The sequence below is a fragment of the Sus scrofa genome, chromosome 6 (assembly GCF_000003025.6).
Source record: "Sus scrofa isolate TJ Tabasco breed Duroc chromosome 6, Sscrofa11.1, whole genome shotgun sequence".
NCBI lineage: Eukaryota > Metazoa > Chordata > Mammalia > Artiodactyla > Suidae > Sus > Sus scrofa.
The window spans coordinates 120,647,430-120,666,961 of record NC_010448.4 but is presented as its reverse complement, the minus strand read 5'-3'; the positions used below and the strand labels follow the sequence as shown (position 1 = coordinate 120,666,961).

Genomic DNA, 19,532 nt, shown 5'->3' with positions numbered 1-19,532 from the left:
GAACAAGCTTAGAAAATTCAGAGAAATTAGGTGTGAAACAAAGATTTAATATCTTGCCAAATTGTTTCTCAAATAGAACTTAGGGAATTCTATACCCATGAACCCTTCCTAAGGAATCTACTAAAGGGTAAATTTCTTCAAATAAAATATAGATTGGGAAAACCTCAGCAAAAAAACTGATGCTAAGCATTATTTTCATACAGACAAATGCACACAAGCATACATACTTTATTGTGATATCTATTTATATAGACATCATTATCTATTAAGAAAAATAAAAGATGTATTTAAATGCTCACTTTGGCAGCACATATACTAAAATTGAAATGATACAGAGAAGGTTAGCATGGCCCCTGCACAAGAATGACATGCAAATTCACGAAGTGTTCCATGTTTTTTTAAAACTACAAAATAATGCCATTTGCAGTAACATGGATGCAACTAGAGATTATCATACTAAGTGAAGTAAGTCAGAAAGAGAAAGACAAATACTATATAATACCACTTATATGTGGAATCTAAAATACAGCACAAATGAACCTATCTACAAAACAGAAACAGACTCTCAGAACAGATTTGTGGTTGCTGAGGAGGGCAGGAGTGGGAGAGACTGGGAGGTTGAGGTTAGTAGATGCAAACTATTACAGTTAGAATGGATGAAAAATAACATCCTGTTATGGCACAGGGAACTAAATCCAACCTCCTAGGACAAACCACGATGGAAAATATTATTAAACAAAAGAATGTATATATATGTATGACTCATTTTGCTGTACAGCAGAAATTGGCATAATGTTAACTATAATAAAAAAATTTTAAAGGCATTCACAAGGGTGTTAGAACAGTGTAACTGGTGGCCAGATTTTTAAGATGACCCCCTGTGCCACATACCGTATATAATCCTTTAGTCTTGAGAATGGGCAGGACCTTCAGGGTGATGGATGTCACTCCGTTGCTTAGGTTACACTATAGGACAAAGGCAAAGGGTTTTTTGCATATGTAATTAAAGTACCTAATCAGTTGATTCTGACTTAAAAGGGAGATTATTGTAGGTAGCCCTGACCTAATCAGGTGAGCATTTTAAAAGAGGGTATATAAGTCAAACAGATTTCCTCCTGGCTTTGGAAAACTAAGCTAACATGTTGTGAGAGATCCTATGAGAGGACCAATGGCAAGGAACTGCACATGGCCTCTAGCAGCTGAGAGCAGCCCCTTAGCTCTTAGGTCATGGCCATCAAGAGAACAAGATCCTCAATCCTACCACTGCTGAGTTTGTTGTAATTTGTTATACAGTGCAGAAAATTGGTACATAGTTTGTCACCTGGCAGTGGGTGCTGCTGTAACGTTTATTTATATGGATATGTCTTTGGACTGGGAAATGAGTGGAGGCTGGAAAAATTTTCAGGAACTTGTTAGAGAAAGTCTGAATCACCCTGAATAGGAGTTCCCGTTGTGGCTCAGCAGGTTAAGAACCAAGCATAGTGTCCCTGAGGATGTAGGTTCAGTCCCTGGCCTTGTTCAGTGGGTTATGGATCCAGTGTTGACACAAGCTGTGGCATAGGGCACAAAAGCAACTCTGATCCAGTGTTAATGCGGCTGTGGTGCAGGCCTGCAGCTGCAGCACTAATTCAGCCCCTAACCTGGGGCACTTCCATATGTCACAGTTGCAGCTGTAAAAAGAAAATAAATCAATCACTATGAACAGACTGAACTGTAGCAAAACTGAGAATCCTGTCAATGAGGACTCAGAAGGAAATAGCATAATGGAAGAACTAAATCCTCCCTTATCAGTAACTACATTTAATGTAAATAAACTAATCACTCCAATGAGAAAGCAGAGATTGACAGATCAGATTTAAGAAAAACAAAAACATGATTCAAATATACCCAGACTACAAGAGACACATTTTATATTTAAAGACACAAAGAGGTTAAAAGTGAAAGATGGGCGGGAAAATGTATGTGTGTGTTATGCACACGCACACACACAAATAGAGCCCGAAGTAGAGCCCAAGTGGCTATACTAGTATTAGACAAAACAACCTTTAAGACAAAATTCATTATGAGAAACAAAGGAAGGAGTTGCCATTGTGGCTCAGCGGTAACGAACCTGACTAGCATCAATAAGGACACATGTTCAGTCCCTGGCTTTGCTCAGCGGGTTAAGGATCTGGCATTGCCGTGAGCTATGGTATAGGTTGTAGACGCGGCTCAGATCTGGCATTGCTGTGTCTGTGGTGTGGGCTGGCAGCTGCAGCTCTGATTTGACCCCTAGCCTGGGAACTTTCATATGCCGTGGGTGCGGCCATAAATTGACCAAAAAAAGAAAGAAACGAGGACAGTACATAATGTTGATAGGTGTCAATGCTCATGAAGACAAAACCATTATAAACATATATGCACCTACAAAGCACCAAAATACATGAAGCAAAAACTGACAGAATTGAAAGGAGAAAGAAACAATTCAATAATAGTAGTTTGAAATTTAAATACCTTATGACAATGGATAAAACACCTAAGCAAAAAGTTAGCAAGGAAATAGTACACCCAGTAAATCAACTGTACCTAGCAGACATTCATTCAACACTTTACCCACAAATAGTAGAATAAAACTTCTCAAGTACACATGAGGTAACCTCAAGAATAAACTATATGTTAGACCATAAAATAAGCCAAAATAAATTTTAAAGAATTGTTATCACACTGATGACGCAAAGTACTCTGATGACACAGCTTACCCAAACTGATGGAATTGAGTGAAAACTTAGAACAGAAATCAGTCTTTCTCAGCCTAATAAGGGGCATCTATGAAAACCCCACAGCTAACATACTTAATGGTGAAAAACTGAATACTTCCTCATTAAGATGAGGAACAAGATGAATTCCCGTTGTGGCACAGCGGAAACAAACCCAGCTAGTATCCAGGAGTACTGGGGTTCAGTCCCTGGGCTCGCTCAGTGGGTTGGGGATCGAGTATTGCAGTGAGCTGTGGTGTAGGTTGCAGATGCAGCTCAGATCCCACATTGCTGTGGCTGTGGTGTAGGTTGAAGCTCTGATTCAACCCCTTTGCCCAGGTGCAGCCCTAAAACAACAAAAACAAACAAACAAACAAAAAAAAAAAACAAAAAAATCAGGAGCAAGACAAGTATTAAATATGCATGTAATCCCCACCACCACACCAAATTTGATGGTTCACTAGGAGGACTACAAGACTTGGGAGATAGTCATGTTGTCATTTGTTACAACAAAAGCAAAGGGAAAGGTGGGGAAATCAGGGAAACTGGATGTAAGTTTTCGAGAGTCCTCTCTCAGTGAGATAACATGCGACACAGCTACTCCAGCAACATGCAACAACACATCTGAAATGTTTACTAGGGAAGCTCATTTAAGCTGAGGAGTTCAAATCATCATTTATACACCTTCTACTTAGTATGTACCAAAACCGAGAGTCCCAAAAGGAAGCAGGTGTTTAGCATAAACCATATTATCTGCAAAACAGGTACAGTGAGCCATTCTTAGCAGGGAATGGTGGGAACCTCCTAGAACCCAAATTCCCAAATGCCAGCCTAGGGGCAACCTTACAAGCAGATCTTTCTGAATATTACAGTCTCAAAGTTTCCTGCACCATGACTATAAAACTGATGAGCTATAACACCTCTGATTTTTTTGTGTTAATTGGCCGAAGGAAGTTCCATTTTGGTACAGCAGGTTAAGGATCCAGCACTGCTGCAGCTGTGGCACAGACTGCAACTGCAGAGCAGGTTGGATCCCTAGCCCAATAACTTTCATGTGCTGCCTGTTCAGCAGAAAAAAAAAAAAAAAGCAAATAGGAGATTATCCAGGTCAGCCTGATCTAATCACATGAGCCCTTTAAAACAGACTTGAAAAAAGGAGAAGTTAGATTTGAAGCATAAAAAAAGATTTGTTATGCTCTTGCTGGCTTGAAGATGGATGGGAATACATGATAATATAAGAGGCCTCTGGAAGCTGAAAGTGGTCCCAGCTGACAGCAAGCAAGGACTGGAGCCTTCCTTCTCACAACCACAAGGAATTTAATTCTACCAATAACAGGAATGAGCTTTGAAGACGACCTGGAGCACCAGATAAGAACATAATAACTGACACCTGACCAGTCAGCTCACCTAGTACGTGGATAGAAAAATAGATCAATGATATCAGCTTCAGCAGAGACTCCAGTCATGCTGTGCCAGACTTCTGAGCAACAGAATTGTGACCTGGGCGTTGTTTAAAGCTGATTTGTGGTAATTTATCATGCATCAATAGGAAATAATACATTCCCCCAAATATTTTAAAGAGAAGAGCAAAAGATACACATTTCAGAAAGAAGCCTAACAAGTGTAATGTAATACATAATTATGATAAAGCTGAGACCAAACATAGCCCTCATAACAATAAATACAAATGGGCTTAAGCGACCCACATTTGTAGTAATACAGAAAGACTTTAAATCTGACTCACAAAACCCAACTATTTGTTTCCCAAACCTAACCAAATCAAACTAATTCAGAAATGTTAAAAATGAAGCGATGGATACATGTTCCTGGGGATCCTATAACTATTCATAAGTTCATTGATTCACTGGGACTCACAGGACTTAGCTATAGTTTATTGTAGCAATCAATGGTACCTGAGAATCTGACCTTTGACATATGGAGGTGGAGTCTAGAGGAAGCCGGAAGCCGTACATAGGCTTCTGAAGGTTTTCTCTCCGTTAGTGGTCGCATAGAATACAGTCTGCTATTAAGTAGGAAATATAGCAGTTATATCTGCAGTGTTTCTCCCCAGGGAAGCCTGCTTAAGACTCTAAATCCAGGGGTCTTACTGAGGGCCTGGTAAGCGAGGCGAAACATCTACCCACAGCGCTGGTTCCCACCAGGGGTCTTCCTTCCCTGTGTTAGTGGAACCAGTAGAATAAGATCAAGTTTGGTTCAGAAGCAAAGGAAGTTTTATCCTTGAACCAGAGAAAGGAGAGGTGCCAGGTCAGGCGGTCGGCAGGGCTGCTTTATAGGGTTGTGGTCTGCAGGGCGGAGACGGGGCGGAGTTCTGGCGCAAGCGCACCTGTGCTCCTTGAAGCTTCCAGCCGCTGTTTCTGCTGCTGCTGTCTTGAATGGAGTTGTGCGTGCAGCGTTTTGCACAAGGAACTCCTGTCTGAGTGCAGGGTCTCTGCATACTACCTTATGCGCAAGTGAAGCTAGATGAAGGACGAAAGAGAAAAGAAAAAGGTTAGACTTTATTTTATTAAGCAGGTTCTAATTTTATTTCCCAGGAATTGTTAACGAGCTTTGCTAGTGACAAATCCCTCCTCTTTTATCCTGCTCCTCATTCTTGAGGGGCGCTGAGGGGCCAGATATGTCTTCTGTAACTGCTTCCTGATTTGGGGTGTCATCGTATCCCCAGAACAAGGAGCAGAACTTCTTTCTGGTCGCCTTTAGATCTGTTTGATGTTCACTAGGCCTCTGCCGTAACTGTGTATCTCCCTGAGCAACCACCGTTTGTATGATTTTTTAGAGACAAAGGACTTCAGACAATTTAAGATACGTGGCCCAAGAGAAGAATGATCACATGTCAAATTTTTCCTAAAAAAATCAAAAGAATCTCGGTCTTTTGTTTGTAGGCAAGTGTGCCCTGATGTGGAGGCCCACTGCCATGACTGAATATCCCTGGTCACACTCTGGTTGTTTTTCAGAAGAAGAGCTTCAGGTCTTCTGAGAGGGATTCACACGAGTAGTCAAGGGGGATGTTGCCCAAATTGTCTCTCTAGAGGTTGGGGCGTGGAGCCTTTCCCCCTCCAGTGTTCTGTTCCCAAGGAGTGCTCCTGCAGCTTTGGGAAGAATGAGTGGTTAGGGTCACCAAGCAGAGTCCATTCCACTTAGGAGTGAGCTGATCTTGCAATGGCTGGTTTTCCAGGGTTTTTTAGGTGCACCCTATCTTCACTGGAAGGGGTGGTGGGCCAGTTCATTGGGTGCAGGCAGCATCTGGTTATCATGTTTTGTGAGAGCTTTCCTGGTTTCTCCTACCTGGAGGGCATACTTGAATTGTTCCATTTCAAGGAGTTTAAAGTGTCCTTTCTTTTGAACTTTGGAAATGGGTCTACCATCCATGAGTTCAAACACTAACTTTAGGTAATCCCTTGGGGCTGACCACATGCAGAACAGGGCAGTCAGAAGCCACTTCATGCAGTTTTCTTGAGTTTCCTAACATAGCTTGGCTAAGGCCCTTTTAAAGGTCTAATTGGATCTCTCTACTTTGACAATTGGGATCTCCAAATTGAGTGCAAAGTCCATTTTATGCCTAGAGCACTCATAACCCTCTTCATCATTTGAGATACAAATCCTGGACTGTTATCACTTTGTAGGGATCCTATTTGCCCAAACATGGCAATTATGTCTTTTAGGAATATGTCTTAGCCAGTTCAGCTGCCTTTTCAATTCCAGCAGGGAATGCTTCTCTCTACCAAAAAAGTGTGTCTGCTAGGACCAAGAGATACCTGAAATTGCCCAGTACCTCTTTCCATGACAGTGAGGTCATTTTGCCACTCTTCTCCAGGATATGTCTCCCTGGTCCGAATGGGCCTTATCTAGAAGCCTTTGGAGGCTCTGGTCTTGGGGATGATTCATTGTGCAGATGGGGCATGTCTCACCTGTCCACCTGACTATACACTTCATGCCAGAAGTTACCGTGAGCTCAACTAATAAATTATGTAGGGCTTCCTCTTCTAGTCAGATCCTTGATGAGCCTCCCTGATGGCTTGACAAGCTGCAGCTTGGGGAAAGAAGTATTGCCCATGCTTACTACCACCCATGGCCTCCTAGATCTCTATTGAAGCCCCATTTTCAATCTTTTCCTAATTCTTTCTTTGTGTAGATTGGGAAGTAATTGGATAGATGTGGCCTTTGAGGTATGAGAGGTAGTTAACAAGTTACTGGTTCTGGGTCCATCCGTTTGGCAGTTGCTTCTGCGTTGTTGCTTCCCTTTATTTCCTCTATTTCACTCCCCTTTTTAACCCCTATAGTGAATTGCTGTAACCCTTTGGGGGAAGCTGTACTGCTTTTAAGAGCTTCAATATGCTTAAGCCTTATTTCCCCTGTTTATTCTCCACAGTAAGCATACCTCTTTCCTTCCAAAGAGCTCTTTGTGCAAGTAGGATGGCATACACATACCGAAAATAAATGTAAATGTTTAAGAGCTTCCCTAGCGCAGGCTTTAAGGCTCAGGTGAGGGCTATCAACTCCATGTTTTGGACAGAGGTCCCTGGTGATAGTTTTTTGCTTCTATGACTGTATATCCTACCCGGCTTTTTCCCTTTCTCAGAACTGCTCCCAACTGTGAACCATTCCTCATCAGCATTTGGGAGGGGCTCACTTCATAGGTCAGGGTGACTGGAATAAATTATGTCTGTAGTGTCTATACAGTCCGGCTCTAGAGGCCCTGTTTCTTTGGGTAACAGGGTGGCAGGATTTGGCCTGTGTCAGATTTTTATGGTAGCCACCACTGGGTTATCTAATAGCATAGCCTGAACTTGAATCAACCTTGCAGGTGATAAACATTCTGTTCTCTTAGAACTTACTGAAGCCTATTCCTCGTGGAAGTCCAGCTGAAGTGTCAGGCACAGATATTTTGCCCCAGGAACTCTTGTCTGAAGTGCCAGGTGCAAGGCTTCCATACCTGGTAACCTTACTTCCTATGAGTAAGTGAAACTAGACTAAGCACAAAGGGAAAAGGAAGGTTAGACTTCATCTTATTAACTCAGGTTCTGTTTTTATTTCTTAAGAATTGTTAATGGATTTTGCTGGTAAGCAGTGAAAATTTTAGATTCCCAAAGGGATAGCAAATATTTAGTGGTTTAGCCAAAGATGAGCAAAGCAGTCTTATCAATGTAGAACACATACAAAAGCCAGATTCCCAGGCACCAACCAAAAGTGAACACTACAGTCTGGTCCTTCTGAAGATTAACCTCAGGTTGGCTATGTACAGTCCACCTACTCCACCCTTGCCACCACAGATGCCTCACTTTCAAGTTCTGGCTTCACATATATCCTTACCTAACACTTTCATTTGTGTAATACACTGTTAACTTGTTCTCTTTGAATAGTCTTTTGTAGTTTTAAATTTTTTGGACTTCAGTGTCATATTTTGGATTTCAGACCCTCTCATTCTTTTTGTCTGGCTCTATGGCTAGTTTTAAGTCATATAAATGACCACTTCTTCTGATCTGCACATATTCACTTGTCCTGAAAGAGAGCCTACAAATGCAAACTATCTGTGTCTATCAGGGTTCTTAATGACTGATGATAAAATGCATAGCTAGATTAAGGCTAGAAATACACTCTAGTTAAGGCAGAAAGGGATCAATTAAGGGGCACTAGCCCATAAAATCATTGGGAGATTAAATGGACCATATTCTAGGCTGAGAACAGTACTGTGAAAGGGGATGTTAAAAGGGTGGCACCTGCAACTAGTGTGATAAGGAAGCGCAGAACTGAGAAATTTCTACTGTGCCTGCCCTTGTACAACTCTCAACCCTATCAGATCAAAACACCTTTGCAGCTATGATTGTGAAAAGAGCCAGTCTCCCCATTTGCCTCACCTGCTCATTCCCTCCTTCCAAGTTTTATTCCAGTGGGTTTTCCTGCAGGAATCTTGGCCTCCAGAGGGATCCTAACTGCAGTGGAATTTGGGAACTGTAGTTTCTAGCCATACAGTCTCTAAAACACAGGAAAGCACACCAGGAATGGGCAGGGGTAGTTGTTAATTAAGCCATTCTGCAGGAACAGTCATAATATCATCCTTCAAGGCCCAGATCAACTGCGCATAGTTTATATTTTTGATCACTTTTCCAGTCTTCATCTACTTGCCTCTATCTTTAATATCTGTGGCCCTTAAGGTCAGTATATCACCCAATTTAATACATAATTTTTTATTGTCTCTTTATTCTCTTATTTATCCCCATTCAGATCTTTTTTATTTCCTTCCTTCTGCAAACTTTGGGCTTAGTTTGTTCTTTTTTTTTAATAATGATTTTTTTTCCATTATAGCTGTTTTACAGTGTTCTGTCAATTTTCTGCTGCACAGCAAAGTGACCCAGTCACACATGCATGTATACATTCTTTTTTCTCACATTATCATTCTCCTTCACAAGTGACCAGACGTTCCCAGTGCTGTACAGCAGATCCATTGCTTATCCATTACAAAGGCTGCAATTTGCCATCTATTAACCCCCTATTCCCAGGCCCTCCTACTCCCTCCCTGCTCCCTCTTGGCAACCACAAGTCTCCATGTCCATGATTTTCTTTTCTGTGGAAAGGTTCATTTGTTCCCTATATTAGATTTCATATATAAGTGAAATCATATGGTATTTGTCCTTCCGACTTGCTTCACTTAGTATGAGAGTCTCTAGTTCCATCCATGTTGCTACAAATGGCATTAGTTTGTTCTTTTTTATGGATGAATAGTATTCCATTGTGTATATATACCACATCTTCTTAATCCAGTTGTCTGTTGATGGACATTTAGGTTGTTTCCATGTCTTGGCTATTGTGACATGTATATGTGCCTTTTTCAAGGAAAGTTTTGTCCAGGTATATGCCCAAGAGTGGGATTGCTGGGTCATATGGTAGTTCTATGTATAGTTTTCTAAGATACCTCCATACTGTTCTCCATAGTGGCTGTACCAGCTTACATTCCCACCAACAGTGCAGGAGGGTTCCCTTTTCTCCCTCCAGCATTTGTTCTTTGTGGACTTATTGATGATGGCCATTCTGACTGGTGTGAAGTGGTATCTCATGGTAGTTTTGATTTGCATTTCTCTAACACTCAGGGATGTCGAGCATTTGTTTCAAGTGCTTGTTGGCCATCTGTATATCTCCTTTGGAGAAATGTCTATTCAGGTCTTTTGCCCATTTTTCCGTTGGGTAGTTGGCTTTTTTGGTGTTGAGTTGTATAAGTTGTTTGTATATTTCAGAGATTAGGCCATTGTCCGTTGCATCATTTGAAACTGTTTTCTCCCATTCTGTCAGTTGTCTTTCTGTTCTCTTTTTGGTTTCCTTTGCCATGCAAAAGCTTGTCAGTTTGATTCAGTCCCATTGGTTTATTTTTGCTTTTATTTCTGTTGCTTTGGGAGACTGACATGGGAAAACATTCATAAGGTTGATATCAGAGAATGTTTTGCCTGTGTTCTCTTCTAGGAGTTTGATGGTGTCTTGTCTTACATTTAAGTCTTTAAGCCATTTTGAGTTTCTTTTTGTGCATGGTGTGAGGGTATGTTCCACTTTCATTGATTTACATGCTACTGTCCAGGTTTCCCAGCACCACCTGCTGAAAAGACTTTTTCCCATTTTATATTCTTAGCTCCTTTGTCAAAGATTAATTGACCGTACGTGTCAGGGTTTATTTCTGCATTCTCTATTCTGTATGTGTGTTTGGGTATCAGTACCACACTAGCCTTGATGTCTGTGTCTCTGTAATATTTCCTGAAGTCTGGGAGAATTATGCCTCCTATTTGGTTTCTGTTCCTCAGGATTGCTTTGGCAATTCTGGGTCTTTCGTGGTTCCATATCAATTTTTGGATCGTTTGTTCTAGTTCCGTGAAAAATGTCATGGATAATTTGATAGGGATTGCACTGAATCTGTAGATTGCTTTGGGTAGTATGGCCATTTTTACAACATTAATTTTTCCAACCCAGGAGTATGGAATATCTTTCCATTTCTTTGCATCCTCTTTAATTTCCTTGATTAATGTTTTATAGTTCTCAGCATATGTCTTTAACCTCCTTGGTCAGGTATATTCCCTGGTATTTGATTTTCTGGGGTGCAATTTTAAAAGGTATTGTATTTTTGTATTTTCTAATATTTCATTGTTCGTATACAGAAATGTGACTGATTTTTGAATGTTAATCTTATATCCTACTACTTTGCTGAATTTGTTGATCAGTGCAAGTAGTTTTTAAGTTGTGTCTTTAGGGTTTTCTATATATATATATATATATATATATATATATATATATATAGTATCATGTGATCTGCATACAGTGACAATTTTACCTCTTCTCTTCCAATTTCAATACCTTTTATTTCTTTTGTTTGTCTGTTTGCTGTGGCTAGGACTTCCAGCACTATGTTGAATAACAGTGGTGAGAGTGGGTATCCTTGTCTTATTCCAGATTTTAGTGGGAAGGCTCTCAGCTTTTTTCCATTCAGTATTATATTTGCTCTGGGTTTGTCGTAAATGGCTTCTATGACGTTAAGATATGTTCCCTCTATACCCACTTTGGTAAGAGTTTTTATCATGAATGGATGTTGGACTTTGTCCAATGCTTTTTCTGCCTCTATTGAGATGATCATATGGTTTTTGACTTCTCTTTTGTTAATGTGGTATATGATGTTGATTGATTTGCGTATGTTGAACCATTCTTGTGAACCTGGGATGAACCCCACCTGGTCATGGTGTACGATCTTTTTTATATGTTGTTGGATTTGGTTGGCTAAAATTTTGTGAGAATTTTTGCATCTATATTCATCAGAGGTGTTGACCTAATTATATATTATCTTGAAGTTTTCTCTTCTGCTTCGCATTTGTCTAACCAGACATTTCTTGAGACAGTGTCTCCTACTTATAGTCCTAATCTCTGGCATTTTTCCCAAGCTGAGGACATAGCAGGTCCTTATTAAATACCTCAGAGATTATTGACTCAAGGATTGTTTTCTACCAGGGAATGTGTTCCAGCTATTTATTCTTGGGTAACAAACCTCCCCAAAACATAGTGGTTTGAAACAGCAGTATACTCTCTCCAAGACCTTGTGTTAATTGGGCTCAGCTGGGACAGTTCTCATTTTTAGTCTCTCAACCCTTTGCAATGAGATATCAGCTAGGACTGGAATTATCTGATGGCTCAACTAGGCTTGAAGTCCAAGATAGCTCCTCCACACACATGTCTGGCCCCTCAGTGCTCCTCAGCATGGGTCTGTCCAAAACTGTATCTTGGATTTAACATGTGATGGCTCAGAGCAAAAAGAGAGGAAGAGGGAGACTGCCAGTCCTCCAGAAGTCCAAAACTTGCTTGGCATCTGTTCATATTTTATTGGTTAAGGCAGTCACAGGCTGACCCCTGCTAACCTCTCGTCAAGGAAGAAGAGAAATAGACTTCACCTCTCAATGGGGAACTGGTGTGGGCAGCCAGAGAAGGAAGGAATTGATAGCACCCAACTTTGAAGTAAGCTACCCTAGAGAGTTTTCATCTGTGGCACATCACAGCTACCTAGAGCAGACCATGCTGTGTCCTAAGACCTGAATTTCATATATTCAGTATGTCATTTCATGTTCTTCCATACAGGTTATTCCAGCCAGGCACCCCCCAAAGCTTGTCGTTGGTCACAAAGGCAGGAGAGTAGGGCTGTGCTTAGTCAGATACTACTTCACATGTGGCATATTAATAAACCAAGCACAACTTGTTATTGCTGTTGCTTGCTAAACATCGTTGTGATGCTTTTGGTCATCTGTGGTGTTATGATTTATTTATTTATTTATTTTGGCTTTGCTAGGGGCATGTGGAAGTTCTTGGACCAGGGATCAAACCGCAACAGTGACCCAAGCTGCTGCAGTGACAATATCAGATCTTTAACCTGCTGCACCACAAGATAACTTCATGATTTATAATAAATATATATTTAGACTTCAACCCTGTTTCAGGCACAGACCTCCTAAAACCCCTGGAATCTCCTAAGTGATAAAAGAGAAGGTGCCTTTTGTTATGTTAATGAGGTAACTTTTGGAAAACCTCCTGGGTAACCTAAAGATGGAGCAAGTTTCCAAGGGAACCAACCAGGTTAGAGGGTTGGAACTTTTGGTTCCTCACCTGATTTCCATGGAGGGAGACTGGAGTTTGAGTCTTTTGCCAGTGGTCAGTGATTAATCAAGCATGCCTATGTAATGAAGCCTCCACAGAAACCCAAAAGGAGAGGGTGCAGAGAGTTTCCAGATCGGTTAACTAGATAGACCTTTCCTCATACCACTGTGCCAGATCCCAGGTGCCACAAGGACAGAAGCCCCTTTTTTCAGGACCTTGTCCTACACATCTCTTCATTTGGCTGTTGACCTTTTTTTTTTTACTTTTATTTGCCCTCATTGCTTATCCATTCTAAATGCAATAGTTTGTATCTACTAATCCCAAACTTCCAGTCTATCCCACTCCCTCCTCCTCCCCCTCTTCCTTGGCAACCACAAGTCTCTTTTCCATGTCTGTGAGTCTGTTTGTAGGTGGGTCCATTTGTGCCACATTTTAGATTCCACATATAAGTGATATCATGGTATTTGTCTTTCTCTTTCTGACTTACTCCTCTCTGTATGAGAATCTTTAGTTGCATCCATGTTGCTGCAAATGGCATTATTTAATTCTTTTTTATGGCTGAGTAGTATTCCATTGTGTATGTGTACCACATCTTCCTAATCCATTCTTCTGTCTGTCAAAGGACATTTAGGTTGTTTCCATGCACAAAAATAAACTCAAAATTTCTTAAAGACTTAAATATAAGACAAGATACTATAAAACTCCTAGGAGAGAACATATGCAAAACATTCTCTGACATTAACCATACAAACATTTTCTTAGGTCAGTCTTCCAAGGCAATAGAAATAAAAACAAAAATAAACAAATGGAAGCTCATCACACTTAAAGCTTTTGCACAGCAAAGGAAACCATTAAAACAAAAAAAAAACTGAAAAGACAACCTACATAATTGGAGAGAATAGTTGCAGATGATGCAACGACAGAGGCTTAATCTCCAAAATATACAAAGAACTCATACAACTCAACAACAACAAAAGAAACAACCCAATGAAAAAATGGGCATAAGACCTAAATAGACATTTCTCCAAAGAAGACATGTGGATGACCAGCAGCCACATGAAAAAATGTTCAACATGGCTAATTATTAGAAAAATGTGAATAAAAACTATAATGAAATACCACCTCATACCAGTCAGAATGGGTATCATTAATAAGTCTACAAATGACTGTTGATCTTTCATGTCTTTTATAATAAACAAGTGAGCAAGTGGATTTCCTGAGTTCTGTGAGCCACACCAGCAGACTAATCAAACCCAGGGGCTGGAACCTCTGAAATATAGCCAATCAGTCAAAAGCACAGGTAACAACTTGGACCTGCAGTTGGCATCTGACATGAGGGCAATCTTGTGGGGCTGAATTCTTGACCTGTGGGATCTGATGCTGACTCCTGGTAGATAGTGTCAGGATTGAGCTGAATTGTAGGACACCCAGCTGATGTCTGAGAATTGCTTGGTGGTGTGAGGAAAACTTTCCCCAGTGTCAGAATTAGCTACTAAGGCAACATGATAGAAAAAGCATTATTAGGCTGGTGTCCATAGCTGTGGTCAGAGATTTAGTTCCAAGGATTTAATATCTCTGAACCTGCTATCCTGTCTTTAAAAGAAAGTAATGATGCCTGCTTTACAAGATTGTCGAAAGCCTTGGTGAGATAATGTAAACCAATACCCAGAATAGAGCATTACACCAATGTAATTTATTGTGTGTCCCTCTACTCCCCATTCCCAGCACCTCCTTCTTACTAGTGCTGAAATTTTGGAGAGCAGAGTCTCTGCAGTGGGTATTTCCTAACCAGCTTGTTATGTGAAAGTTTTTGAAGTTAACATATTGACCAGTTGCCCTATCCTGGAGGTGTTCAAAGCTTAAATACCATATGCTCTCATCTGCAGTGCATCACAGCAGTCTCTGTCTGCCTGTTGCCCCTCCATGCAAGCCTGTTATAAACTGAAGAATGGTGCATTTGTATCTGACTCAGCCTATTGATAGCAATGCTGTCGCTGGGAAGACCTGAGGCACTCACCTCAGCCTGTATTGCTTGGATGAGCCTCTGCAGATATTTCCCTGACTGGAGCTAATGGTGTGGCTGGGCCAGTCATTGTGGTTTTTATTATAATTGAAGATGTACCTCAGCAATACCCATCAGGAAACTTTGGGGGAAAAAAAGATTTATTATGCATAGGTCCTGGAGGGTACATGGTATGCCCAAGCACCATACAACTAGGTTGCTGGAAGCAAGCAAGCAGACCTGGGTCTCTACCTTTATTAGGATCTGAGGGTGGAGTGGCTAGGATTTTGCAGGTTCACTCTTTGGTGAATTTACAACACAAGAACAGGAATCAGGGCATGAAGGAAAAAGGTGGGTCACTCAAGTGGTCAGTTATCCATGTTACCCAGAGCTTTCTAAAGGGGAACTATGTGGGTCGGAGTGGCCTGGTTATGTATCTATTCATTTAGCTAGTAGCTGTGTCATACAGCTGCCAGTTTGTTTATTCAGGATGGATGTATTGAAATGGATGCCTCAGCCACAAAGCTTAATGTATTTTGTTGTGTGCCCTCTTACAATTCCAGACACTGCATTGCCCTGTGGTTCTAGTTAGATGACATTCCTATGTAACCAGCTGGGTTATTGGCAAAGAATTCTTTATTCAATCCTACTGTAGGTGTGGTGGTAGGTTGCTAGGATTGATGAAAGCGAGACTCTGTATTTGCATAGGATAATTGCTCTAAAGGGCTGTGCCAAGGGGCATGCTGTTACTTTTGCACATACTCTTCATTTCTCAACTTGACCCATAGAGAATTGGCTTTGTGGCTTAACTTCTCACCCTTCAATATCCTTGCTGTAAAATGTGAATAATTATATGTATTATTCACTATCTTAGCTTTGGTGGAATGGTGCAAAATAGGACCACCCCTGAAGGGACAGGACAGGGTCTTCCATCTTAACCAATTGGGGGTATAGCAAGAACTCAGCCCAGGTCAGATGGCTTGAAACTCACAGTGTTTTTCTACCACAGAACCATGCTTCCCAATGTCTTAGAAAACACACTGAACAGAAGGCATAAGAAAAACTGTATGTATGGTACTTTTTGCTTTTTCGGAGCACTTTCTGTTTCTTCTGCTTCTCTTATCAAGGAAAGTATTCATTATAATTCTTGTTTTACTGAATGCAAAAGGAAGTGAGGACTCATCTAGTTGTATGATCTAGGAGAGGTGGAGTCCAGAATTCTTAGCAGCTGTGGTGGGCTGTTGCTGCAATCCCAAGATTTGAGCCTTCTGAAAACTTGAAGGAATCTTTATGATGCATAGAAAGGGTAGTGGCATGCTTATTACCAGGAAGATTACATGGTTCTAGATTATGAGACCACCTGCCTTTAAGGGACTAACTACTTTTATCACAGGGTTAATAAATGCTCTTCGGAGATACCTGGTATTTCTAGAGCAGTCATCATTGTGTGAGATATGTGTGAGAATGGGCCAATTGCAACTTTACAGACTCTGTTTCCTCTTCCAGAATCATCCCCAGGTGTGACAGAGGTGACCATCGTAGAAAAGGTACCCGCTGAACGTCATATGATTTCTTCATGGGAACAAGTAAGTGTTGCGCTGTTGAATCCTTACCTCCAAACAGAGAGAGGTCAACTTAAATGCCCCTGAGAAGGAAAGATTGAGTAGGAAGCCTGTTCTTATCTCAGGCCAGAGCTGCCTTCAAGGAAGAGTTGATCCTTCTCTCTCTTCCTCTTCAGACCAGTTAACACTCCCTTCCATACCATGCTGCCTCCCCTAGGCCTGTCATATGCAGGCAGTGGAATATTTAAAGTTGAATATATACAACAAAGCTGAAAACCCAGCAAGGAAAAGAAGACTTAAATATTAGTAAGCACGCCAGGCAAGACATGGGTAAGTGTTGCAGAGGTGTACTAACCAGATTAATAGCTAGTGCTTCCTAACCCTCCTCTGAACTTTCATTCATTCATTTATTCAATAAAGGTTTTAAGCTCCTAAAATGGGCCATTCATTGTGCCTGATGTTGAGCCCTGGGGATTCAGTGGTAATCAAAAAAGGGCACACCGTTTCTTACCTCTTGATCTTACTGTCTAAGACAGTGTAAATGATTCCAAGTGTAATTACAGAACAGACAAAGTTCTGTGAAAGAGAGGTAAAGGGATTATTGTCAGAAGGCCTGACCTCGTCTAGAGTTGAGAAACAGTTTTCCCAAAGAAGTTATGAGACGTTGTTAACCAGGTAGATGAGATCTGGGAGGAAGGGGCTTTTAGCCTGTGTGCATCTTTATAGGTGGGAGTGTTCTGAAAGCATAAAGAAGGTCCATGTGGATGGAACATAGGAGAGCAAGGGAGAGAGGTTGACAAGGAGCAGGCCATGCAGGGCTTCTTAGATCATCAGGATTTTGCTCTTTATTTTGAGAGCAGAGAGGAGCCATTGAAATGTTTTAAGTAGAGAAGTCAGATTTCTGCTTTGGGAAAATCACTGAGGCTGAGTAGCAGCAAATGGATTTGGCTAGGGAGCAAGAGATTAACTTGCCATTAGTGAGTGCTGCTAACACATACCAGATAAATTATTTAATTTAATCCTGATAATAACCCTGCAGGATTGGTACTGATATCTCTGTGTTTTAGATGAAGAAACTGAGGGTCAGAGAGGTCAAAGAATTTGTCCTGGGCCACATAATTACTGATTCAGAGCCTGAATTTGAACTCAGAGTTGTCAGCCTCTAAGCACACACCCTTTCTGCTCTGCCAGACTGCCCTTCTAACAGAGGGCACACTGGCAGCCTTGCCCTCAGCAGCCAAGCAGCCTACAGGTGTATGTGCATGTTCAGTCCCTGCCAACAATGCTCACTATCCCTGGGCTGAGCCAGTGGCAGCTTCTCTGGCATCTTGGTAACTGGTAATCAAGGTTACCCTCCACCACCTATGCTCAGCAGCACCTCAGCTTTTATAGGAGCTCACTCAGCCCCCACAGCCATTCCCACTCTCAGCCCATGAGAGAAAAGGGAATTTTAGAGCAATGTCTATCTGTTGAACTCTAACTGGCCAATCAGTCCTGGTGCAGCTGTGCAGCTTGCCTTGCCTGGCCTGTAGGCGTTGCTGATTGCATCCCTCCTGATCTTTCACAGGCTTGAGTCAACCCTTTGAGAGTGACATCCTGATGTTTTTCTCTCTAGCTGACTAGGAGACTCCTGCTTGGAAATCCAGACCTGGATAGGAGGGTGGGAGACAGGAATGCCTTGCCTGGGGTAGAACACCATTAAGGCAGTGTCATATTGTGTCACTTATTTATTGAGGTAACTTCTGAAGTATATTCTTGTTGGGTCTTGTACCAGATATTCCCCAGAATTCTCAAAAATGCCTTTACCCATTTGTTGCAGTTTTACTGTGGTACTGTCATTTATTTATTTGGTACACACCTTCCATGGCTGCTTTTCAGGGCTAGAGTCTGCATCTGGTCTCCTTGGAATCTAATCTGCCCCCTGGACAATGCAGCTTTATTGGGTTCTCCTTTAGCTTGGACCAACATTGAAGAGAACACAATTGTAGAGCTGGATAAATACTCTCGGTGGTCTGAAGAAATTAAGCTGTAAACTCGAAAGGGATTTTTTTTTGTTTTATTTTTTGTTTGTTTGTTTGTTTGGGTTTTTTTGGGGGGGGGGTTTTTTGGTCTCTTCAAGGCCACACCCACGGCATATGGAGGTTCCCAGGTTAGGGGTCAATTCGGAGCTGCAGCTAACGGCCTACGCCACAGGCACAGCAACACAGGATTCTTAACCCACTGAGCAAGGCCAGGGATCGAACCCACATCCTCATGGATGCCAGTTGGGTTTGCTAACTGCTGAGCCATGACAGGAACCCCACAAGAGAGGTTTTTAACCCACTGAGATAGCCAGTGGAACCCTTTCCTCAGACAAATTCGGTTGGGGGCATTTTTTGTGAAAGCACCTAGAATAATAAAATATATAGATTTGGAATTTTCTATTGAGTCCTTTACTTGAAATATGTCAGACCTAAGTAGAGTAAAATGTGTTATATCTGAAGTACAAACAGTATTAGAATCAGTAATATAAAAATGCACTTGAGCAGTTGGCATGTTTGAACTTTATGAAGGGCTGTGAGAATGTTTGAAAGCTAAGGTATGAATACAGACAATAGGAGTTTTAGATGGGTGCTTTTATTTTATATATATATATATATTTCTGATTATGCACAACAAAAAAACATGGCCAACATAGATATTTAGAGAGTACAAAAAATGATTTAAAAAAATGAAAATATGTCTTAGGAACTTACCACTTAAAATTACCATGGTTAGTATAATTTTAGTTGTAGGTGGTGGGTGGGCAATGGGTAGTAGTCCAGGAACAATGCCCACCTAAGAGCTCATGAATTGGAAAAGGTCTGTGGACTCCTTGAAGTGTGTGTTAATTTATGAAATATGTGCATTTTTCTGTGGAAGGATCTTCAGATTGTTAAAATGGCTCATAACCCTATAAGAACAGGTTTTTGTATGATTTTTTTCATTCAAAATAGAGGCAATACGCCATGTGCTATTTTGTCACTTAAGCAATGGAGGGCAGAAGTTTTGGTCTGAAACTCGCCCATTCTGCTTCTTCACCCGAGGGTTGCTGAAGGGCACATTTCTACAGGAGCAAGCTTGGTA

At 41.2% G+C, this 19,532-nt stretch overlaps 1 protein-coding gene across 5 annotated transcripts in view; it reads left to right on the top strand.

Annotated features, from left to right (window-relative positions):
- The window catches only part of TPGS2 (tubulin polyglutamylase complex subunit 2), a 64,810-nt gene that overhangs the window by 3,325 nt on the left and 41,953 nt on the right, over nt 1–19,532 (top strand). For 4 of the 5 annotated variants that reach the window (XM_021096293.1, XM_021096295.1, XM_021096294.1 and 1 more), the window contains exon 2: nt 16,372–16,451. In XM_021096293.1, the coding sequence (XP_020951952.1) occupies nt 16,372–16,451 (80 nt within the window). Of the gene's footprint in view, nt 1–5,085; nt 5,244–16,371; nt 16,452–19,532 lie in introns of those variants that run through there. The other variant, XM_021096292.1, reaches the window with a different exon arrangement.